At 41.6% G+C, this 25,110-nt stretch overlaps 1 protein-coding gene across 1 annotated transcript; it reads left to right on the top strand.

Moving 5' to 3' along the window:
* The first annotated feature begins 1,639 nt into the window (after window positions 1-1,639).
* CHAF1B (chromatin assembly factor 1 subunit B) lies at window positions 1,640-24,518 on the top strand. Its single transcript, XM_033011385.2, has 14 exons — window positions 1,640-1,692; window positions 2,528-2,658; window positions 7,419-7,551; window positions 7,664-7,781; window positions 9,317-9,420; window positions 11,638-11,734; window positions 13,420-13,504; window positions 14,518-14,611; window positions 15,233-15,302; window positions 15,393-15,484; window positions 16,962-17,124; window positions 18,057-18,479; window positions 19,890-19,981; window positions 20,473-24,518. Exons 2-14 carry the CDS (start codon window positions 2,533-2,535, stop codon window positions 20,592-20,594), a joined length of 1,719 nt encoding a protein of 572 aa, XP_032867276.2. The 5' UTR covers window positions 1,640-1,692; window positions 2,528-2,532; the 3' UTR covers window positions 20,595-24,518.
* Window positions 24,519-25,110: the final 592 nt, after the last annotated feature.

The raw sequence follows: 25,110 nt of genomic DNA, 5'->3' as shown, positions 1-25,110 counted from the left end.
ACTTGTACGTGATCAAATGCAATGTTTTTGTTTATAAATAAATACTATGCAGAATGGCTAGTGTTTTTGGCTTATTTTAAGTATTGTGTCTTACCAGAAAGCTGGCTCAGCCTGGTTTTGAGCAGAAGACCAAGACCAAGGCCAGGGCTGCCCTGGGACAGACCAGGACAGGCATCCTGACCCAGCCCAAGCCAGCTGCCTGGCTCTGCTGCTTCAGACGGTTGGTTTTGTACGGGGAATTCTATTACCCAGTTTTAAGACTGTTGCTGTAATAGGATTCGGGGAAAAAAACCCTCTTTTTCAAGGCTTTGTTAGCTGTTGTCTTAGCAGTACCCGGGTGGAAGGGACAGGGGCACCAAGGTAAGAGTGAGGGAGGTGGGACCACCTGCTCCTCGGCATGAGGGCAAGCTCTGGCGTCAGGTCAGCTCAGCTCCTGGTGAAAGCCGGCCCTGCGGCTGGCCGAGCAGCTCCCCGGTGCGGGAGGCGCGAGTCCCCCGATAGCGGTGTGGCAATTTGGTGGCTGAGGCAGTCGTTCCCCCCTGAGCAGCGCTTGGTTTTGCGATACAGGTGATTAAATAAAGAGGTGGCGGCACAGAAAGTGTTGCACTTGGTAGGGAAATGTTCTGGTTATGGAAAATGCGGTGCTGTTATAAGCCAGGGTACATTTTAACCGAATTTCAAGGAAGTTTCTGATTTTAATACATGGGTGTAACTCCGTGCTTTCTGCTGTGCGAGTGTAATTTCAAATCGAGCAGGAGGACCTGCACTGTCCTGGCCTTCTAAGTCTAGTCATACTTGCATGGAAATCTTCATCGCCCTCTATGGAGAAGTCCTCTTCCTTTTTCAAAAGTAATTTTTAAAAAAAGAAAATTAATTTGTATACAATATATCTTCATTTGTTTTCAACTGTTGTGTTAGTCAGTTCAGTAACTGGTGAGGTCTTGCAGAGTCCGAATTTTGGCTTTAACCCCAGGGCTGGTGGTGGTTTTGCCAGTTGGTGTTGGGGATTGGGCGAGAGGCAGCATGGCCAGAGGCGGTGTGGGCAGAAGGAAACGCAGGTGCCAGTTTCTAAGGATGCAATTTTTTAATTATTTCAGATGGAAAGGTTTGCATTTGAAAGAAAGGGGAATTTGGGGGCTTAGTTGCCCTTTGACCAGTCTAAATGTAAAAATATCTCAAGTACAGCAAGGCTTTTTTTTTTTTTTTTTTTTTTCCCTTTTCGGAAGCGGGCGAGCAGTGGGCTTTTTTAGTTTCTGTTTTGTTGTTGTTGTGGCTTTTTTTTTTAATGGGAAGGAAGCCTAGGGCGGGGCGAACACCTCCTACCCAGCCCAGCAACGGGGCAGAGCGGCGGCCTTTCCCGCCGCCACCCCTTTTTGCTGTTCCAGCGGGGGCGGGCGGGCCTGCGGGGCCGCAGAGGCACCTTCCCCACCCACCCACCCGCCCGCCCGCCCGCAGCTAAACCGCCACCCGAAACCGGGGCGGGGGCAAAGCGGGGGCGATTCCGCCGGCCCCGCTGCCGCCGGGCGGCCCCTGAGGGCGCGGCGGGCCCCGCCCTGCCGCCGCCGCCGCCTCCAGCAGGGGGCGCTGCCGCCCCGCCGCCGGGCGCACCTCGGCCGGCGGCGGGGCGGCAGCGCGCAGGCGCCGGGGCGGGAAACGCGCGCCCGCGCTGGAGCCCGGCCAGGCCGCGCGCAGGTAGGGGCTGGGGGGGTGGGAGAAGCGCACGGGCGCCCCACGCACCCACCCACCCACCCAGCGACCGGCCGTTAGCGGCGGTTGGGGCCGCGGCCCCGCCGTGCTGTGGGGAGAGGGGCCGCGGCGGGAGCCGGGCTTTCTGTGGGCGGGAAGGCTCCCCCCGGCCCTAGCGGGGCTGTCGCCGGCGAGCGCGTTGCATTGCATTGCATTGCGTTGCGTTCCGTTCCGTTGGGCTGGTCCCCTCAGCGCGTCGGAAATCGCCTGTCCCCGGCGGCGCGGTGGGGCGGCTTTTTTTCGCGGTCCCCGGGGCTTTGAGGAGAGGTGCCTCTGCCTTCCCCCGGCCCCCGCCGGGGCCTCCGTGCCTTTCCGTCGTTCTGGCTCCTCGGCGCTTCGCGGTTGGCGGGGAAGCGGCTGTGAGCCCGAGGGCTGGGGGGATGCGCATCGGGCCCGGCCGGCGGGGGCTCGGCCCCGGCGGGGGCCGGGCTGGGGCAGCGCCCGGGCAGCCGAGGGAGTGCGGGCGCGCTCCGGGGGCTGATAGGGAAAAGCTGCGGCGTCTGCCCCTCGGGATTTACCGAGTGTCAGAACCCTGTCCTGTGCTTCTCCCACGACATGTCATTCCACTGAGAGACGTGACTTTATTACCCTTCTCATGCACTAACTTTAGCCATAATAAATCATAGCGTTTAGAAGTGGTCTTCCTTAAACCATCCTGTCAGTTTCTGGAGGGAAGTTGTTCTGGCATCTGTCTGTGGAGGTTGTGAAATCTGCATTAACCTTGATTGTCTTTGTCATAAGAAACAGTAATTGATCCGGTATTTGCTCTTTTTTTCCTTAGCAAACATGAAGGTCATCACTTGTGAAATAGCGTGGCATAATAAGGAGCCTGTTTACAGCTTAGACTTCCAACGTGGAGCTGATGGGAAGATCAATCGACTGGCCTCAGCAGGTGTAGACACAGCTGTTCGGGTAAGTTTCAAACCTGTTTTGGTTTTGTAGCATGTGCAGAGCATGAAATGGCTTGTTGTCCCAGGTATTAGACTATTGGCCAGTACATGACACCTGTGGTGGACGGTTTAGGGAAAGCATATGAGATTGCACAGCTATATGCAGCATGACTTCCCCTTGTATACTGCCCTTGAGTTCTGCTGCTGAGTGTTGAACTGCTAGTTTTAGGAAATTACCTGCCTTGACTGTTGGGTGATATTCCTGAGTAGTAACTGCTAATTTAGGGCACAGTCTTGTGGGTTAGTAAGAAACAAGTGGGTTTCATTTCTTTATGTTCATCCAAGTTGAATTTTATCTGCCATTTTATAAGTAGTCACTTAGCTATATGAGCTCTTTCTACAGCCCTTTTCACTCAGCTTCAGATGCATCTCTCCTAAGTAATTTTGCATCAGTCCTAACAAACTTTGTTAATCAGTTGCTTATCCTGTTCAGAATCACTTATGAAAATGTTGAATAGCACAAGCCCCAAAAGATGTGGCTGTAGCATTTAGCTTTGCAAAATCAGGCAGTTGTTTACTGTATTCTAAATTCTTAATGTATGTGAGGACTGTCCCCGCTGTTCAGTGATCTCTTGGTTTCTTTAACAGCCTCAACCCTAACTGGAAAGTTTGGGGAAATTGCATGCGCTGGCTGAGCCACGTTCTTTTTATCTGGATGTTAGTCAAATCCTTAAATAAATGTCCAAGTGAGGCACAGTTTCCTTTGGAGAGAAATAAATTGAATTTATTTATTTAGCAACTTCTCTTCATGGAACGTAGACATAGTGGTCAGAGTTTTTCATTAGAGCACTTCTAAAAGACTGACACTTTTGCCTCCCCTGTTTTTTGGAGCTGAAACAGTGAGTTACGCATCGCTGCTGGGCTGTTCTTCTCATGTTTGAGTTCCTGTAGGTCGCTTCAATATCTGGGCCTGGTGGTTTCCTGTAAAACACTATTTTTTTTTTTTTTGCTTGTTTACTAAAATCTCTACTGCTAACCTTTCAATTTGAGACAGTTCCTCAAACTTACCCCACAAAAAAGAAGGGTTCCAACCTGGGATCCTCTCTGTGCTCCTTAGTAATGAACTCCAATGCAAAGAATTCATGTAGGTTCTCTGCTATGTGTGTATGCATCTGTCTTTGCGTGGTAATTTTACATTTGAATTATCTTTTGGGACTGCTTATGTTCTGTCAGGCTTCCATCATCTATTTGAAGAAGAAATAAAACCACTATAATAAGGTTTTATTACCTGTGCAGTAGGCACATAAGAACAACCAGGTTTTCTTTTGTGTTACTGCTGCATTTTCTTCTGAATAGGAAAGTGCTATGTTTTAGCAGATAATTGAGTTGAAAAGATCATATTTATACTTGCATTTGGAAAGCTTGGATTGGATCCAGATTTGTTCCTCAGGATCTTCAACACAATACTTTGTGAAATATGCCAATATTTCTTAGTGTATTTATTAGCAAATTATTGTGAATTGTAACTGCTGTGATGTGTGCATGATTAGAATACCTCTTTTTTTTGGAGATGGTAAGTGGAATAAATGTAATTAAAAGCTAGGGTTTTATTTCAGTAGCCTCAGCCAAAACTTTTCCGTTCCTCACTGGCAGGTTGACTTCTTACCTGATGGTGTATGCGTTTCTGGGATTTTGGCTGTATATATATATAGGTTACTGAATACATATTTAAATCATATTTATACATACACGTATTTTAGGACCAGAAAAATTTCAGTAGTTTCTGACACGAGAGATATGGCTGCTATGTCTTCTTTCAGAGGACTGTTGAATAAAGAGGGAAAACTGACAAAAGTTAGAGGTCTTAATTCAGTCTGCTCCACTGTTTGGTATATTCTTATCAAGACCTTGTTGCTGGGGTGATTTTGTTTGATTTGATTTTCCTGAACTGAGCTGCAGCCAAGAGCAGAGTATTTGAAACACTATGCTGGGTTTGTGTGTGCCAGGGTTTTTGGTAGTGGAGAGGGGGCTACAGTGGTGGCCCCTGTGAGACCCTTCTCACATCTCCCCCAGCTCCAAGTCTGACCCACTTCTGGCCAGGGCCGAGCCAGTCGGCGATGGTGACTGCACCTCTGCGATAGCGTATTTAAGAAGGGGAACCTGGGAGGAGGAAGAGTAAGGGAAATACCTATGCAGACACTGAGGTCAGCTGAAAAAAAGAAAGGAAGGAGCGGGACGTGCACTGAGTCAGAGACCTCCCTGCAGCCCCTGGTAAGAGGGCAGGCTGCCCCCCTGCAGGCCGTGGAGGTCCACAGGGGAGCAGATGCCCACCTGCAGCCTGTGGAGGACCCCACACTGGAGCAGGTGGCTGTGCCTGAGGAAGGCAAGGACCCTGAGGCAAGACCATGCTGTTGTATTTTGTCTCTGGGAGGACTGCAACATGTAGGAGGGACCCACGCTGGAGCAGTGTGTGAAGAGCTGCAGCCCTGTGGGAAGGACTCACGTTGGAGAAGTTTGTGGAAGACTGTCTCCTGTGAGAGGGACCCTACGCTGGAGCAGGGGAAGAGTGTGAGGAGTCCTCCCCCTGAGGAGGAAGGAGCACCAGAAACAATGGGTGATGAACTGACTGCAACCCCCATCCTCTGCCCCCCTTGCAGGGAAGGAGGTAGAGAAATGGGGAGCAAAGCTGAGCCTGGGAAGAAAGGAGGGCTGGTGAGGGAAGGTGTTTTTAAGACGTGGTTGTATTTCTCATTATCCTACTTTTGATTTGATTGGTAAATTGGTGATGTTCAAATTAAATTGATGTTCTTTCTTCACAAGTTGAGTCTGGCTTTTGCCCATGACCATAATTGGTGAGTCATACCTCCCTGTCCTTGTCTCGATCACTGAGCCTTCCTTTATATTTTCTCCTCCCCGCCTGGTGGGAGAGGGGAAGAGCAAGCAGCCTCATGGTATTCACTTGCCCTTTGGGCTTAAATCACAACAAACTGATGGGATTTAGCTATCCATGGCCTTAGTCCCGCAATATAGGGACGTAACAGTGTTGCTTTTGTGGCTGAACCAGTGCACAAGTAGAGCAGTAAGAGTGGCAAAATTGAGAACAAGTAGGATCAGGAATTCCTTAAGACAGCATTTCTGGAAGAGTATCCATATCATGCAGCTATCTTAATGCTGTGGTTATGATCAGTGGGGAACTTGAATTATTATAATTCTTGCTTACATAATCTGTTTGAAACCAGTAAATCTATTGACATTTGAGGTATACTGCAAAACTCTTCAACTTGCTCAGACTTCTGAAGAGAGATAATACGGGGTTTTTTTCTCCTGTAGTAATCACATTTTTTTTTTTTCAGACTGTTACAATTTGTAGTTTACGGATTTGCTAACAAGATACTGTTATTCCATGCTACTGAATCATTGTATTTATAGGCTTCTCAAATAACTTTGAAGCTAGAGGTTGTCAATGAACGGAGAGAGAATAGTGTTATATGTTTGATTGAGCTTTTTTTTAATTTATTGGAAATATTCAGTAATATATTTCATCAGACTAAAAAAATACTGTAATATAATTATAGCTTGTGATGAGTTGACCCTGGCTGGCCCCCCACCAGGTGCCCACCAAACTGCTCTATTACTCCTCCTCTTCAACAGGATGGGGAGAAAATACAATGGAAAAGCTTATGGGTTGAGGTAAGGACAGGGAGATCACTTACTAATTACTGTCATGGGCAAAACAGATTCAACTTAGGGAAATGAGTTTAATATACTGTTAATTAATAACAGAGTCAGATAGTGAGAAATAAGAACAAAACTAAAAACACCTTCTCCCCACCCCTCCCTTCCTCCCAAGCTCAACTTCACTCCTGGCTCTTGTACCTCCTCCCACTCGGTGGCACAGGGGGGGGATAGGGAATGGGGGTGTAATCAGTTCATCACAGATTGTCTCTGCAGCTCCTTCCTCCTCGCTCTTCCCCTGCTGCAGGTCCCTGCTACAGGAGACAGTCTTTCATAAACTTGTCTGGTATGGATCCTTCACACAAGCTGCAGTTCTTCACAAACTGCTCCAGTGTGGTCTTTTCCATGGAGTGCAATCTTTCAGGAATGAAGTGCTCCAGCGCGGTTCCCCCCCGGGGTCACAGTTCCTGCCACCAAACCTGCTCCTGCGTGGGCTCCTCTTCACAGGCCACCTGCTCCTGCGTGGGGTCCTCCACGGGCTGCAGGTGGGCATCTGCTCCCCCGTGGACCGCCATGGCCTGCCGGGGGACAGCCTGCCTCACCAAGGTCTTTTCCAGGGGCTTCAGGGGAATCTCTGCTCTGGTGCGTGGAGTGCCTCCTCCCCTCCTTCACTGCTCTTCGTGTCTGCAAGGCTGTTTCACGTTTTTCTTACTGTTTTCTCACAGTTGCCTTACAGTGTTTAACTCTTTCTTAAATATTTTATCATAGAGTCACCACCAGGGTCGCTGATGGGCTGAGCTTTGGCCAGAGTTGGGACAGTCTTGGAGCTGGCTGGAACTGGCTCTGTCCAACATGGGGACAGCTTTTGGGGTCGTCTCAGAGAAGCCAGCCCTGATGCCTCCCCCAGCTACCAAAACATTGTCACGTAAACCCAGTGCACAGCTGTAGCTCATAGAGGGACTTGTGGTGCAACTGCAGCTTTATCTCTGAAAGTTTCGCATAATAAACTCAGGATGACTGCCCAAGGAGTAAGTTGTGGCTTACTGAAGTGGTGCATATATATTACATCCTGGTCCTGAAAACTGTCTGTAATACTTTTATAACTAGATATGGAAAGTGGAAAAAGGACCAGATGGAAAAGCAATTGTGGAATTCTTGTCCAACCTCGCCCGCCATACCAAAGCAGTAAATGTTGTGCGCTTCTCTCCAGGTGGTGAGATCCTAGCATCTGGAGGAGATGGTGAGAACTGCTTTTCATGTGTCTGACGTGAGATAATTATAATGTTGGACTAAATGTAATGCATTAACAAAACAGTGAATGGGAAAGAAACTTCATGTAATTTCTTCTACAGATGCTGTTATATTATTGTGGAAGCTGAACGATAGCAAAGAATTGGAACCATTAGTTTTTCAGGATGAAGGTGAAGCTCAGCTCAACAAGGAAAACTGGACAGTCGTTAAAACTTTAAGGTAGCTTAATATTTTATGAGTTTGTTTTCTGTTCAGTGTTTTTGATTCCCTAGTGGCTTTTATCATCTGGTATAGTCTTCTGTTCAGTGTATGTAGAACTTCAATGCTCTCTAAAATTAGCTTGCTCTAATACTCATCCTTTTATTGTGTTTAACTTTTTTGATGCCGTGCCAACCTACATCTTCTGTTAAGGCAGAAGATTTGGTCTTTGTCACATAACTGACATGCTCTGAGATTTGCAGTCGCTTAAAGCTTAGCACAGATACACAGAAAGTAAATGTGAAGTTTTCTTTACTAGTTTCATAGTGAAAATTTTGATCATTATTAAGTGAAAAAGTGTCAGTAGATAAAATGATTCATGCAGTTTTGTCAGATGATAGCTGCAGGGCTCAACCAATCTTTTTCAACTAGTTAATTTTAATAGTTGAAAGCCTTCTGCATTATACAGCTTTTGTTTCAAGTGTATAATAAATAATAAAATATATACACGCCATGCCTGCTAAGGCTAAGTAAGTATTAGCAGATAGTGGCTAAGGGATCAAATCACTACTGACAGTTGAACTACCACAGTGTTCTGTTTTCACTCTTGGCTGAAGGCTGAAAGAAATTAGTGGTTCTGGACTCAGAAATGCATTTTGAATTAACAGTATGTATCACTCTGCCTCACTTTCTGTGTAGTATCTGTTAAAAGTTTTGGTTTCTATCTGTCTATACTGATCAAACCATTAAGAGTTTACACTTGTTTACAAAAAATAAGTAACTCTGCTACCCATAACTGATACATTCCTTGCAGCTGCTGAGGTTTATGTGAGAACAGTTTCAAAAGTGCTAGTGGGGTTGCTTGAAGCACCAGCATGATCCTTTAGGAACATTAGAGTTCATCTCTTAAAGCAAACAAACAAACCCAATCCCCCTTCCCTAAACTTGGTCTTGCAAATATTTATTATTAAAGTTACCACACTGTATGATAAATCTTCAAACAACAAAAAATAAAAATTGTTTTTGATGGAGCCCTTCTAGGTAGTTCTGAATATCTTGAGATGTCTGTCCAACTATATCTAAATCAACCTTAATTTTCCGGGTTTCATGTGGTTCTGCCAAGTATGCGTGTTTGTTTACTGCTTTTATGAAACCCATAAATATGCAAGAAGGTTTTTTCTTAATAGTGACGTTTCCTAATTACTTTGGTGTAGTGCTTTATTTTCTGTTTGTACAAATGCTAGAACTGTTCATTTCCAGATCTCTAGGTACAAATTCATTTCATGACATTTTCGTTGTCTGTGAAAAAGACCTGTTGAAAAGGCAGGTTTATTTTGAATAGAAGTAGGATGTGCTTTCTTAAAATGTTCTACCACCTACTGAATATGGAAGCTTTTTTTTAAAAGCTGAAAAATGTGCTGTCTGTTTTGCTTCAGTGATGCTTTATTTGCCTCTGATTTTTTTTTTTTTTTAACCTAAAAATGAGGAAAACTCATGTTTACATGTAGCTGCTAATTTTTAAATTAATAATTGGTTTCTTCTCTTCTGACTTATAGAGGCCACTTAGAAGATGTCTATGATATTTGTTGGACCTCAGATGGAAATTACATGGCATCCGCTTCTGTAGATAACACAGCTATAATGTGGGATGTTAATAAAGGTAAAGGCTATGTTTATCATTTGTGTCTCCAGTCCTGGAGGAAGAGCCTCGTGGTGCTTGCCAAAAGAGTCAAAAGCATCTTTTTTTTTGTGATTGCTAGATTTCTGGGATTGTGAGGCTATCTGCCTCGTATAAAGGCCCAGAATATAAAGATACCTGCAGGCCAGCAAAATTTACGCAGAAGTAATCTCTTCACCTTGGAGTATTCAGGAAATAAACTTCACCCAACTTTTTTTCCCTCAACCTCCTACACAAGCAGCTTGTATATTATTTACTCCACACCCCAACAAACAAACAAAACTTGACTGGTATCAGGTAACTAATTACCTAGATAGAAAATGGAAAGTGAGTATAGGATGCAGGCTCTGTTTTGCAAGATGTGTCCATTTTTCTTAGTCTCCATTAGGCTGTTTGTTTGGCACTTCTGTTTTTTCTCATCCCACTGCAGTGGGATTGTTCTCCAAGAAAGGCCCGTATATAGAAGTTTTGGTAGTAACCATGTAGGTTAGGTTGCTTTACAATGGTGCGATATTTTCTTATTAGCAACGTAATCATTGCTTTTAATGTAATGTGGAAGTACTTAGCTTTCTTTAAAGTTAACCTTTTATCTCACGTTTCTAATATTTAGTGTCTAATTAAGAAAAATAAAGTAGAATCCAGTGCACCTACACATGAAAATACAAATGTTCAGCTGCTGAGATTTTTTGTGTTCTTGATTTGGCTGCTTAATGTCTCTCCCATGTGAACTGTCAGATATACTTGTTCCATAAGTTTTTACCATAAATACATGAATGTTCAGTTAAGAGTGAGTGTGCTTAGAGCATGAGGCTGTGTAGGGGCATCGTGACCAAATGTCTCTTGCATGTCGGGCTGCTTGCAATGCCTTTAAAGGAACGTATCTATTAGAATTATTACTAAAAAAATCTTGATGGCCTCTTAAGCTCATACGTTACTTATGTGTAATGTCTTCCACTCTCACTGCTTTCTTTTAACATGCAATTAATGCCATGGAGGGCATTCTGTGTCTTCTAGGCAGAGAGACAACTAGTAAGTTGGAAGTAAGAAGCCATTAGTGGAAAATGTAGGCTCTATGATTGAAGTTGTAGGTACATGAGAGAGTTTCAAGAATAGCTTCTGGTAATACCCAGGCTGAATGTTTGCATGCTTTTTTTAAAAATGGCTGGAAGAAGATGAATAGTAAAAATCCATAGGGCTACTCAGTACAAAGAGAGCATCACTGGGTTAAGTCCTTAAAGTAAAAACTGTTGGCAGCTTACAGGGTATCTTGTAGAAATATCATTATGTGTTTGCTCTGATCTTACACTCTTCCTTAGGCGTCTGTTATTGGCCACTGTCAGAGACAGAATACTGCACCAGAAGGACTTTTGGTGTTCTGCAGCACAGCCTCAACTCTATTTGTGTAATCTTTTAGAAGAGCTATTGTCTTTGAAACTTGTCATCCTATAGTGTTTCTTTGCAACAAAACAAAACTTAACAGATAGGAAAAAACCCCACCTGTCACAAGTATTCAAAACAAAGTATCTAATGAGGATTATCTGCAACTTTGACTCATCACAATGCTTTGGATATGAGACATCCGTCTGTGGCACGTGAGGTCAGAAAGCTCATGCCTTTGAGAGATCTTCATGACAGTTAGCTGTGGAAGAACGTGAGTTAGCACTGCTGTAGAATTGTTTCTGAAAGCTGCCCATGTGTAAGCATCAGTCAGCATGTGTGTAGTATATTTTTTTCAATGCCTGCTCAGCAGAGTAGATGAGTATATACAGCCCCCCAGCTGGAAGTTATGTTTTAACACTGGAATTCTGACTCAATATTCAGCCAAATTTAGTTAGCTGTTGATCAGTATTCTAGACCTGCCTGAAAAGTTTTCTTTAAATCACAAAGGTTTTGAAATACTTCTGTTTTGAAATATACTCATTTTGCATGTTTAATGCCTAAGCAAATCTGCTTGTCTGAGTTAGTTTGTAGGGAACAAGCCTTAAATTGGCACATCATAATTTCCTGTACTTGTGAAGATTCTAGAAATAAAGCAACAATTTTGGATATTCTTATCAGGTACCATGAAGTTAACAGTTTATATGTTTAAAAAATTTTTTCTCTACATTTTGAAATATTTTGTCTTGTTTTATTTCTGAAATGAAGAAATGTTTTAAAACAAATTTAAGTTTGGAATCTGAAAGCTGTTTGTAATTTCAGGACAGAAGATTTCAATATTAAATGAACACAAGAGTTATGTCCAAGGAATAACCTGCGATCCTCTAGGCCAGTACATTGCAACTCTGAGTTGTGATAGGTGAGCTGTTGGTCTAAGTGTTTTGCCATAGTATTCTTTCTTACTTGAGGGTGAACTGAAAGCAAGTGTACAGGATAAATGTGACTTTTCTTTTAGTTTTATTCACATTGTTCTGTAAGAAGGTTGGTGTGAAAGTAAAATGATACTTTAGTTAATATTTTGCTTGTGGTAAATGATTCCCGAAGTCTGAGTGTCCTCTCTAAGTAGCAAATAAGCTTACATAAACTTTTGTAGAAATTCTTCCGAAAGTAAGTTTTCATGGTATTGGTCATTAGAGATACCAAACGCATGTTAAGAGAGTGCTGCATTCTCTGGCTGTTAATGAGCTAATAAGTTTATCCTTGTCATCTTACAGAAAGATATAAACAGTTTAAGAAATCAATTAAAATGTTTTTCCACTGATATCTTTCTTTTGCCCTCTTGCTCCCTCCATCCCCAACAGTTTTGTAAGTGATGTCATTGGGAAAGCTAAACACACACTTCATAAACTTGGCCCTTGTCAGAACTTTGAGTGAGCTTAAACTGTTTAGGGCATGTGTGCTGCTCTGAAGGGGTTTGCAGCTGGCTAATAAATGCATGTCATCTGGCACCCACTGCAAAGAAAATTGCTGTAATAGTGGAAAAGCACTTTTGATTTAAGATTTGCAATAGCCCCAGAAAGATCGTAAGTTAATGGCGACTAGGTCAATATGAACCTCTGTCTTCTGATAATCACTTATGTGAGATTTGTGTGCTTTTATTAAAATGAACTGCAGTGAAACACAAGTAATAGAATGATGCACAAGTTTTTCTTGGAGTGAAGTCGCAAGCAAGAGCATGAACTAATCTGAAGAGTGGAAATCTCCCACCCCCTCAGGTTTCACATGCTTTTCTGCAGTGTTAGTGAACAGCATCAACTGAATCGGGGTCCAACAGGAGCCAGGCCAGCTGCCAGGACTGGACACTCACCAGCTCAGGGTGGGGAGACCTCTTCCCCCTTCTAGCAGCCGTGTGACATCCAGAGCCAGTACTTCCACAGCTGTCTCAAGCTGTTTGCCACAGCCTCACCTTCTATTTTCTCTTCCTAGCTCTGTCCAGGATTCTTTGTGGAGTTGTTTCATCACACTAAATCAGCAGAAAACTGTCTGGGTTTTGTGTTAGGTTGTTTTTCTGCCAGCCTAGCAAACCAACAGAACTCATTGAAGATCAGAGCTGGCAGAGGGGAGGGGGTGGTGGGAAGAGCAGTTGGGTTTGCTTAGTCTACCTGCTGTTTTAGTAAGATGAAGTCAGGGGGCTTCCAACATTTTGTACAGAGGTGTACTCCAGTTTTCATTTAGTCCAAAGGAAACTAAAGCATAAAGATGTAGCTAATTGAGGTGAGTTCCCACGCTGCAGGAACATACTGGCTACTACAGCACAGGTAGGAATGGCATGGCCATTCACTGTCCACTAATTCCCTCATTCCTCCACAAATGCATGTGCTGGTACTTCACACACCTTAGCGAGTCAAATAATTGTTAGTGATTCATTGGTTATTTAGCCATCAAAACATGTCCCCCCAGCGGTATCTCATGAACAGTGATAATTAATGTGTGATTATCATCTATAGTTGGTAGTCCTGAGTGAGAAGTGAGGTCCTGTAGCATAGTATGAAACTTGGTGTGAAAGCAAGCTGTTCATAGCTAACTGTGCTCTCCACCGTGTAGGATCCTGCGGGTGTACAACACGCAAACCAGGCGTGTAGCATTCAATGTTACCAAAATGCCGTCCGGATCAGGAGCTGAAGGAGAGGTACGTTGTTCTGATGCTAATGGTGCTGGAGAATGTGCTGGGTGCTATTTTACATGACTTGTTCTGTTCTATGAAACCAAAGGGGCAAATATTTTACGTTCAAGTAATCCATACATTTTTGTCTCTGTCTCACCTTTGCATTTTGTGAACAGAGACTGCTTCAGGTTTCCTTGAACATGACAGAAATGACTAAGAAAGAACACTGCCTGCTGCTGTTGATCTCTTGCAAGTTCAGCTGATTAAAGTAGTAGCACAATGTCTTTGGTTGTAAATGTTAAAAATAACGTGGAAAAAATAGTATGCATAGTGAATTCTTAATAGGAAAAACTTCAAACATGTCTGTCACTAGCTGTAAGTTTAATAATGAATTTGACATAGCAATAATATTTTAAAGTCAGCAGCCTGAAATTTTCAAAAAGGTAGTCTGATTTTTAGGAAAAATATGAATTAGGGAAAATCTAGGAAATTCTAACCCTAAGAGGGAAAACGAAGAGCTTTTCTTCCCCCCAGACAGTTCTAAATTATAGTAAAACAACACCTCCAAGCTGGCTATAACCTTTTTAATTCTTTCTAGTCCTTTTTTTTTGTGAAAAACATTTGTAACAGTTTTACAGAGACTAAAGAACAGGCCTGAGAAAGGGTGTTTTGCCATTATAGAAGTTCTCTTTAAACCTCTAATACTAGAGTTAAAATTAAATGCCTAAGGAACAGGCTTTTATGTTGACTGTTAAATAATGTTGTTCTCCAAGTTATTACTATTTTTTTGATTACTGGTCTAATGTGACTGCTCTTGGAGTGTTTTGATTAGTAGCTGAAGAGGGATCAAGGACTATTTTTCTTAGCTCTGAAGAATTTATAGCACAGAAGAAAGTGAGTTCGAAGGAGCCATGATTTGTAAAACATTTATTTTTAAAGTTGTGTCGGATTGGATTGTACAACTGGATGGATTGTCTCGCTTGCATTCCAGCTGCCGTGTTCATGGCACTTTACACAATCTTATTTCCATGTTACAGGCTAGGAGCTATCGGATGTTTCATGATGACAGCATGAAGTCATTTTTCCGCAGGCTCAGTTTTACTCCTGATGGCTCCTATTTACTCACTCCAGGTATGTGAGAATGTGTGCTATAACTTACATTGTTTATATTAAACTCTAGTTTGATTGTGCATCAAGATTGCTTTCAAACTGCTGAGGGATGCTTATTTATCTTAATTACGCCATTTCTCATTATGCCTATTAAAGAAAATAGAGACTGCACAATACTCTTCCATTAGCAGTCCAGAACATCAACTTTCTTCTGTAATAAAAATTATATTAATATGTTTTTCTGAACTGAAACATGTAAATTGCAACAATAGTGCTCTGTTAAAATAGAACTGAAGGAGTGGTTTCTTTTCACTGGTCTCTCTGTTCATATCCTTTCTTAAGAACGTTCTGCAGTCATAGTAAAAATAACATTGCAAGGAGGGGATCAGTTTGCCCATGTAAGCACTGCTTTTATAGATGTCTGGCAACATCAAAAAGAAGCTTTGAGGGGGAAATATATAACGGTAACAAAAACAGCACTAAATAAATATTTGGGATGCCTTTTTAAGTTGTGTTCAGGTTGCACATTTCTTGCCCAACTGACAAGCCTAATTCCTGAGAAGTAGAATGTTTATGGACATAAAGTGTGTACTCAGTACCTTTTTGAGTTGATGAGTAATATTTTAACCTTTATTTTTGCAGCTGGCTGTGTTGAATCAGGAGAAAATGTAACAAACACCACGTATGTTTTCTCCAGAAACAATCTTAAAAGGTAAAGTTTAATAAGATCAAAATATCTTTTTCTTTTTAAATACATAAATAAATAAATGCTGTTTTCTGAAATACTGATTCTTTATAAAAGGCCTGTGGGTCACCTGCCATGTCCTGGAAAGGCAACTCTTGCTGTTCGCTGCTGCCCAGTCTACTTTGAGTTGAGACAAGCGTTTAATAAAGGTACTGTAAATCCTTCAGGGAGTATGATTTTACAGCAAATATGTGAAAAGGCCAATGTGGCTGTTTACTGTTTTATGCCCTAGGCTTTTAGCATTCCGTTAAGATAGTGTTGTACCACATTTTAGGAGCTGTTTCCTGATTCTAAGACCCTGAATTCACCTTAAGTACCTTGTGAGTAGCTTTTGATATAGTGGATAAATGTTCTTACTTGGCCTTTTAGGCTACAGAAACACTGTTTAATATTTTTCTTTAATTTTTAACCATTCTAAGTGAGTAAAAGTAAATAACTTGGCTTGGCACTAAAGGAGACCCAGTGAAATACTTCCTGTTAGTCTCAACTACCCACATCACAGGAGCACCAGAGAGTTGGTGTAGTTTGTAACAACTATTGATGTTTATTCAAGGAAGCCACACCTGAAGCAGAGCTGGTGTTACTGGCCAGAATAGGAGTTCTGAGGTGGGGAAAGGATTGTGTGAAGTGGCATGAGAACTTACCTGGAGATTGAAATCCAGCCTTACTGTGAACCCAGTGAGTCCAGGAGTGTTTATATTTTAACAAGACTGGTCTTCCTCTGGTGAAGAGACAGAGCTTTGCTCTTTTCTTTAGAGTCAATTTGTAGTTTTCCTCACAGGATTTAGAAATTACTTGTCATTGTCTTCAATATTTTTATCATAATCTTTAGATCCATTGTAATGGTGAGTTGCAAAGTAAGGAGATGAGTGTCTGCTGTTGGTCTCTGTAGCTCCTCTAAACAGACTATTTAATTTCTCTGACATACACCCACACAAGTGAAAATCTGTGGTAGTCTAGAAATCTATAGATGTGAGTACCTTACATTATGTTAATGGCCTGTCTGGTTTAGTGCATAGCTTCCATAATCGTCATAGAACTGAACAGGAGCTTTGTATACTAGGAATGTCTGAAAGCGGCTAGCTAGCACTCTGCTTCCAGTGGAAGCTGGAATAATCTGGCCTTACAAAGAGCTGATGTTGTGTTGAAAAGACTGGCTAAGAGCTGAACCCCGGATAACACAGATAGAGCTAGATCCATTGTTTTGACCGAGTCATACAGAATACAACGTGGTGGTATAAATGTTGTGACCTTTATTTACGCTATATCCTAAGGTGTGTTTTTTTGGACTTTAATACTAAATTTCCTATAAATATGATGAAAAATTACAGCTGGAAAATATATGACAAATTTTACAGAACAAAATAATAGCAATCCAGATCGACAAAGCTTCTGCCAATTTCTCTCTCTTCAGCTAAGACAACAGAGAGCAGACTTCAGGCAACAGAAATGTTAGTGCTTGACATTAAACTTTACATTTTATAGAAGTGCTATCTTCTCAGCCATTATCTTGTTACTGATTAATAATGAAATTTTATTTAGGTTCATGACTAAGCTTAGTGCAGTTATTACCTTGCAATGAATGCAAGGGAGAATACTCAATGTGTTCATTTCTTTGCATTCTAGATGAAATCAGTCAGAAATCATCTCCTGCTCTGTTTAACCTGCCCTATCGATTGGTGTTTGCTGTTGCTTCAGAAGATTCTGTGCTTTTTTATGATACTGAGCAGTCCTTCCCCTTTGGTTATGTTTCTAACATACATTATCACACCCTGAGTGACATTTCGTGGTAGGTAATTGTTACACTCTTAAGATTGGTTGTGATAGGAGAAATGTCCCTTTTACATGTTGAAGTTCTTCACAACATCTTGTGTCTTGCTTTGCTTTTATATTGCGGTTTTGACATGCATGTCATCACTGTCATCACAGTGTCTGAACAGCAAGCCACCTCTTTTTTGCCCTGTAAACCAGAAAATTATGGTTCTTTATCGGTTGGGAAACAAGGTGCAAGCACCCTGGGGACAAGCAGATGAAAAGTTTTATGAAAGCTAATGTACTAGGTGCCCATGAAAAGTAACTCATTGTTCAGGCAGTGTAACTGGAAACAACGAAGTTATTTTGAGGTTTTGGAAGTCATCTTTCTGAGTTCAGCTGTCTGCATCCTGGCTAAATTCTGCTTTATCTGCACAATTCTGCTCAGTGTTACTTTATGTATGGGACAAAGTCATTTGTCTGACTTGATGTGACGAGGACCACATGGAGGCCTCTTTTTCAGAAGCTGGTGGTGAGCACCACACTGATTCTGAGCATTGCCTCTATTTAGCACAAGGAACACAGCCAAAGAGCTTAAACTGCTCTGCTGGTCTGAATGAAGAGATGTCAGCAGTATTTCAGACACTGTGGCTGAAGATTTGTGTACCTACAATTGAGCCATACTTTGTGCCAGCTTAAATGCATGCAGGTGCTGGCAGCAGCGTATTACAGGTGGTCACAGAAAACACCAGAGATGAAATCAGATGCAAAGACCAGAATTGAAGATCTTTTGTTCATTTGAATTGGATGTCTTTTACTTGACTGCAGTTTTATTTAAAGGTATACGTGTACTTGGGGAAGGGAGGAGGAAAAGATGGGTACAACGTGTGTTATAAATGTGGGGAGGTGAGGATTGAAGAAAAGTTCTAACCTTTACTCTTAATGAAAAAAAAAAAAAATCACAAATAGGTCCAGCGATGGAGCCTTTCTCGCTATTTCTTCCACGGATGGTTACTGTTCATTTGTTACCTTTGAGAAGGGTGAACTGGGAATACCACTGAAGGAGAAACCACAGATAAATGTCAGGACTTCTGGGGCAACAGAGAAGAAAGTGAAAAGGAGCCAGTCACACAAAGTCGTTTCCTCAGGCTCTAGGCTGACAGAGGGGACGCCTCTCAGCAGGGTCAACGACCCCAGCACTCCCACCCTCCAACCTAGAACACCCACAGCTGCTGGTAAGGACTTGCCTTCCACACCTGTTGGCATAAAAAATGTTCCAGTCTCATCCTCAGACGAGAGGAAAATCAGCCAGCCAGCCAGCCAGAGCACTAAAGTAAACCAGCCCAGGAGGATTACTCTCAACACTTTACAAGCATGGAGCAAGACGCCAAGGTGAGATTTATATTGCCATTTCCAGTCATAAATACGAAGGCCAAGACAAGCTGTGCTTTTGCTACATTTAAAGGTTGAGGTTTAGACATAAATTCCCAGCCCTGTGTCTTGGTAGTAGCTGTCTTGACATGGAACTTTTTGTTCCAATTGTACTGCAACTGAAAGGTCAAAGTATCTCCTAATTCCTAAATGTACAGCTTTTATATTTCTGTCTGAAATGTGAGACAGTAGCAAAGTTAGCTCAACTGTTACACCATGTCCATTTGGTAGCAATGGGTGTCTGTCTTCAGGCCCTATCTTCTGTACAAAGATGGTACCCAAAGCTTTCAGCTGACAAGAACTATTTAAAAACTCTTCTGACAAGAAATATTTTAAGTAGTGAAGAGTGCCAGTCTAGACAGACCGTCAGCATGCACAGTCATGGGTGTGGGACTTAATGCAGTGATTGTATTTCCTAGGGTGAAGATCTAGGTTGTTAGACATTGCCTGTAGTCCATGTACTGATCGTCAAACAGCCTGCAATGGAAGATCCTGATCTGGTGTGCAGCAGCATGGAGACAGCCAGGCAATTAGAGATCTAGACCTTGTCAGCAAAAGGAGGCTGTTTTAGAATTAAAGGAGATTATTATAACTTCTCACATGAATGTTTTAATTAATAGGTGGCTAGGGAGGAAGTGGTGAACGAGAAAGCAGGATACTTGATTTCATCAACAACTGCAAAGAAAAATCTTAGGAGAGGATGGCTTTCTTCACACCTGTATTGGAACTAATAAGTCAAAGGGTTGTAGATAGTTGAAAGTGATTTTTTCCTGGAGGGTGGGGTCACTGATGGAGCTTATTAATCTTTTTATTTTGGAGAGAGAGAGAAACTATATTTAATCATACCAACTGATTATGCCATGAGTGTCAGCTTGTAGCAGCATTCATGGTGCTACTTGTAAGACTTTTTTTTATGGTTCAGTCCTCTGCCACTTTTGTGCTTAATTTTCAAGTGCCATGCGAAAGACAGTTGGCAGAAGAGTTTCACAGTAATTGTTAGTGGAGCTCTGAACAAACGAATTCCCTAAAGTTTTATGAATCTAAGTGTTAACATGGACAGGACTAGGAAATAGTAAACACAGCTAATCTTAATTTAAAATATTTGACCAAGATACTGTGCTCTGAAGGTGAATATCAAGCATTGTGCCACATATGCAACATATACAAAAGTATTTTCTAGTCAAAAAGATCACGAGTGGTATTAAAGTACTTCTGAAAAATGCTCTATTCGACATATAACAAGAAGAAAAACTGCATAGTAAAATTTATCTACACTACATTTAAATTTAACTGATTCTATCTGAAGTAAATCTTTAAAGTATTTGTGAAAATGATGGCTTGAAAGCAATTGCTGTTTCTGCTCTTTTAAAGGAGAGTAAACTTGATACCACTGAAGTCAGATACACCAACCTCTGCATATACAGATACAGTTCCTGTACCTCCTTCCTCAGAACAGGAACACGGTAAGCTTTTGTGGCTATTAATGTCCAGCAAAGTCTTTTGCCAATCAGTACTTTCCATTATAGACTTCTATTATGAGCTTACAACACAAGCACAATCAAGCACAAACCTAAACCTAGTGGCAAATTCTAAAGCTTCTTCGTTGTCTTGGTGTGCTTGGAAGGTGCTTTTCACAATACAAAACGTGTTCTCACTGCGGTTGTTCTTGGGTAGCTGCTTATGTGACAATATGTCACTACAGTTTTTATAGAAGTGGGTGCATTAGCTGACCCTGAAACCAAGAAGAGTAAATTCACTTGGATGTAATATCCTGCAGGTGGGTTTTAAAGACCCTTGTACTTTCAGCACACCATTGTTTCAGATGCTGGACTTTCTCAAACCAGGGTTGGGGTTTTTTGGCAAGTGCTGAATTGTTTGTGAATTCAGCAAACCAATTTACTTTCTTAATCTGGATTTACTTATCTTAAATGATTTTCTTATCTGCCTGTTTCAGAGAGGCCATTACCATCTGATGACAGTCTTCAAAATCCCCCAGCATCGAAACGTCTTAGAACTGAGGAAACGTCCCTTTCTACTTCTGCTGAAGATCAAATCAGCTGCAATTCAAACAAATAAAGGCTGAGCTTTTAGTAGACTCTTCACAGTCTTAAGGTGATTCAGCCATATCTCAGAATGCATCTCTCTCTGCAAATGTTAAATCCTCAATTCCTGATTAAAGTACCATATGCATATTTGACGTAGTGCTGTGAAGAAAGAAACTGGCAGTAGAAGACACAGGTTTCAGGAACGTAGCTTTGCAGAAGAGGAAGTAGCTGGAAAGAGACTTTTAAGTGCATTTCTACTTCTTGAAGATAGCATTCTTCAAGAAGTGCCACAGCTTAAGGAAATCAGGGAAATCTGGGTATTGAAAAGCCATACAGTAACCTAAGAGTCTCCATCAAAGTCCCTAAGTTGATGTTTTATGTCCTCCAGTAACCTGTCTGGCAAAGGAATAGTATTTCTAAGGACTTAAATGCATTCATACTGATTTGATGTGGTTTAGGACCAAGAAAAAGAGAAACCATTTCATTCAAGCATCTTGGCTTATATGTTTAGCAGTGTGCAAAATAATTCCTGCTCTCCGGTACGTGTGTAATGGAATTTGATGTTCACATACTCTGAATGCAGCAGCATACACTATGACTGATATGATTGAAACAGATCAGAACTTGAACCTGCAAGAAACAAGAAAGCAAAATGAAGGAACCCTCTAAAGACGTCTTATAGGCATTAAACAGTGGAAGAAAGTTTTTAATTGTTTAGTTTCTGTATTAAAAAAAAAAAATACAGAAATAAGACACTCCTGAGGCAGCAGGATTTGAGTGTATACATTAGACGTTTCCCCTTTTTCTTTTTTCCAAATCTTGACTACCTTTGCCAATAAAATGTAATACAAATCCATTGTATGTTAAACTTCTAAAAGTTGATTTTTTTTTTTAGCATTTAATACTTGCACTAAGCATTTAGCATTTAATAATTGTTATATGATCTGCAGATAGAAAACAATGAGACCAAAATATTTTAAAATCACTGGATTTGCTATGGTGTGCAGGCCTAGCGTCTAGAAGTAGAATGCTTAGCCACAGTATTGTGAGCTTAACATCATGGACTTAATTTTAAAAAGTAAGATAATTCTTAAAATATGAGTAGTCATTCTGGCTGATGATAGCATGTAGAAATTTTAAGCAGAATTTTCCGTCATGAATTAGGCTATTCTATAATTTGAAGTTCCACAGTACACAGGAGCGGAGAGCTGCAATTCATATTAAAGCTCTGACTTTAATTCTTCCCTGGATTTGGTTGTTTTTAAGGTGTGTAATTTACTTAGTATTTGTTTTCTGTCAGTTTCTAAGAAAGTGGACTAATATTTCAGAAAAGCAGAAACACAGATGTTTCACAGTTGATTCCTAAAAATTTCATAGGGAGGAAATACTAACAAATACCTGTGTCAGTGTTTCAGGCTAATGAAGTACATTGCCTACAATTAAATTTCAACATACATTAATATGCAAAGAGTTGTAGGAAACTAACTGTATCTTTGCTTTCAACCACTGAGATGAAGCTTCATTAGATTTACCCAAACCTGGGTTTTCTTCTGGTGAGGAATATAAAGATTTAATTACCAAGCAAGGGCACATCTAAAACTGTCATCTTCCCCAAAAGTTTGTAGAGATACCTAAATTAAAGTCTGTAGAGCTATCAAATTGATAGCTGAAAGAGATATTTGTAACTAACATGCATTTCTGGAGTTGCTATTTTATAGTTTGTCCAGTTTGAGCTATGAGAACATTGGTATTTCATCTTCCTGTGAGATGGTGACCCACTTAGTACAGTACTGCAGTGTTTTGATTTGCGCACTGCAAAGGATCCTTTGAATTCAAACTTATACTTCTAACTACTAATTGCAAAGCTGTCCTGATAAGTATTTTTAAATCTTTTTTTGTCTTGTTTTTTAACAGTGTATTTCAATGTAAGCTGCTCTTTCCATTGAAAACTAGTAGGTTGGGTATGTTTAGTGTTATTGGCATACCTCGTCTCTGGTCTTCAGATGCAACTAATCGCCAGAGTATTCATCTTTATTCCACACCATAACCATTCAAGTGCCATCCACATTTTTTTATGTGGTTGCTCTGCTTATTTTTGCTGTCTTACAATCTAAATGGAGCTGTAAAGTTAATGTGGCTTTCACTGCTGCCATTTGGAGACTACTTTCACATCATGATCTTGGTCAGAATGCTCTACCTGATATTTTGTCTTCCCTTGTAGGAATTTTTGCCCTTTAGTTCTAGTTGTCTCTTGGCACTATGATTTCCTACTTCTCTATTGATTCTGTTACTTACACACTACTTTGTCAAATTCATACAACACTAGGTTTTTAACCTTTTTCTATATTTTTAACCTTTTTTCTATACATGGATGCCATCATTCATATAATAAATGACTGTCTTTAACACTGTGACAGTCCGAACTGTAGATTCCTGGGTTTTGTGATCCCTGTTTAAGTCTCCAGGGGGCCATCCCCACATAACATTCATACTCAAGACATTGAAAACTATTCTCACAGTTTATAGAAAGTGACTTCATGTTTTGTTTAGTCATGCTCTAGACTCTGCTCCAAGACAGAACATGCCCAGTGCTATTTCAGTTCTTTCTTGACTGCTTCATAAGGTGATGTATTGCATAGACATAATTCTTTCAAGGGTGCTCTTTAGCCCAGGTTTGACTTAAATGTTATTTTAATTTGGCCAGCTGAATTGTTTTTACTTCAAATGGACCCTGAGTTCATATTCCAGCTGTGAATACAGCGTAGGTGTAGTCTTCTTAGGTCACATTTTGCTCAGTGGCTTCTGTAAGGATGTTACCCACTCTTAAGGACTATTAATCCTGTTTCTTGATGAGATAGCATTGTGGGAAAATGCCCTATCTATGTCTTTCAACCTCACAGCAGTAAGCAGAGGGAGCTGAACTCAGAGAATTGCTGTAAGAGGCAGCAAATTGCTGTTAAACTCAGGGAACCATGTAACTCCATTTGGGGTGTCCAAGCCCTGCTCCCATCAGCACGTTTGCTACCGGTGTGTGTCAATGCCCCACAGACCAGTCTCCTGAAAAAAAAAAAAAAAAAAGCCAAAAAAACCCCACAGTTGCAGAAAGTCATTTCCCTGGGCTGACAGAGGGGACTGCTTGAGCAGAGGAGCTGGAGGACCTCCAGGGGTCCCGTCCGACCTCACCCATTCTGTGATTCTGTTGCCATTTCCAGTTGGGTGTAGTTTGAAAGAGCGGGTGATTTAATGCTTAAGATGGAGAAGTTACTCACCAGTCCGTCGTGGGAATGCATTGAGATACGTGGTCGTTGTCTGGCATCTCTCCCCATCTTCCTCAGGATCGCATGGGGTTTGCACAGGTGCGCGCAGCATAATGAAAGGTGGGGAGCAAGCGCCTCCACTCCGGCTACTGCACAGATACAGCCGCCTGCATTCTCCGACAGTGTAAACATCTGTGTGGACTGTATATTTCATGACTTACAGCTACAGACAAGTGATCCTTTCCCTTTTCCAGATTGGTTTTCTTGCAAGTCTTAGATGTGCTATGCATGTACTTCTCTGGCTTGATGGTAGATCTTCTAAAAGGTCATCGTTATGTCCCAGTTCTGCATACTTCCTTATTTAAGTTGTGTCTGTACGTACGTGTAATGATTTTTCCGTGTTAGAAAAATGTTTTGTTCTTTACCTTAAACCTTGTGCCTTTTTTTATAAGTTCAGTGAAGGGCTGGAAAAGCCCACACTGCAGAAGCACAAAGCCTGAGACTTCTGTGTAAAAACAAAGTGCAGAGCCACCACTGGATGTCACTCATCTAGCAGGATTCCTCCTCCTGGGGCTATGGGGGAAAAAATACTACCGGCAGTGAGAAGAAAGAAAACACGGTTTTCTATTTAAAACCAAGCTGTAGGTGAATCTGTATGGTAAATTTACACTGTAACCAAATAAATTGATTCTATTGTTTCTTCAGGCTTCCTTCTAAAACGGCCAGGGTTTGCTTTCTTACGAATTACTTTTTATAACTGACTAAGGAAAGTAAGTCCATACCAGTTACAGTGTTTCTCTGTTGGGAGATACAAAATGATAAACCTGAAATGCCACATGCAGCCCCAAACTTTCCAAGAATGTCTTAAACATCCCTTCTGTTGAAAAGCTCTTTGAAGACGTAATGGGAAGGATCTGGAAGGCATGTGGACCTTCTGGTGAGTATACACTCCAGCCAGCTTTTGATTGCCTTGCCATGAGTGACCAAGCTGTGTGTCATACGCAGATTGCTACACGTACATGAAGTATTTCAACATCCAGAACCTGGTGCTGCCACCACCAGTGCTAGCACATCCCGCTCTGGGTGGGAGCTGCCAAAAAAGAAGAGGAAAAAGGTTTGCATGCTCCATCTATAAGTCAAAAACCAGTTAATCATGTGTGTCCATGTAACAATACCATCCTGCCTGTCCTAATCTGCTTTGGAAGGTTGCGCCGCCATGGTATTGGTCTTCCAGGACATTGAAATGGAAGAGGTGAGGGCAGGGTCACACCAAGCTGCTGGAGCCCAGGA

Source organism: Tyto alba, unplaced genomic scaffold, assembly GCF_018691265.1.
Source record: "Tyto alba isolate M040663 unplaced genomic scaffold, T.alba_DEE_v4.0 Super-Scaffold_14, whole genome shotgun sequence".
Lineage (NCBI taxonomy): Eukaryota > Metazoa > Chordata > Aves > Strigiformes > Tytonidae > Tyto > Tyto alba.
This window is presented reverse-complemented; position numbering and strand designations above follow the sequence as displayed.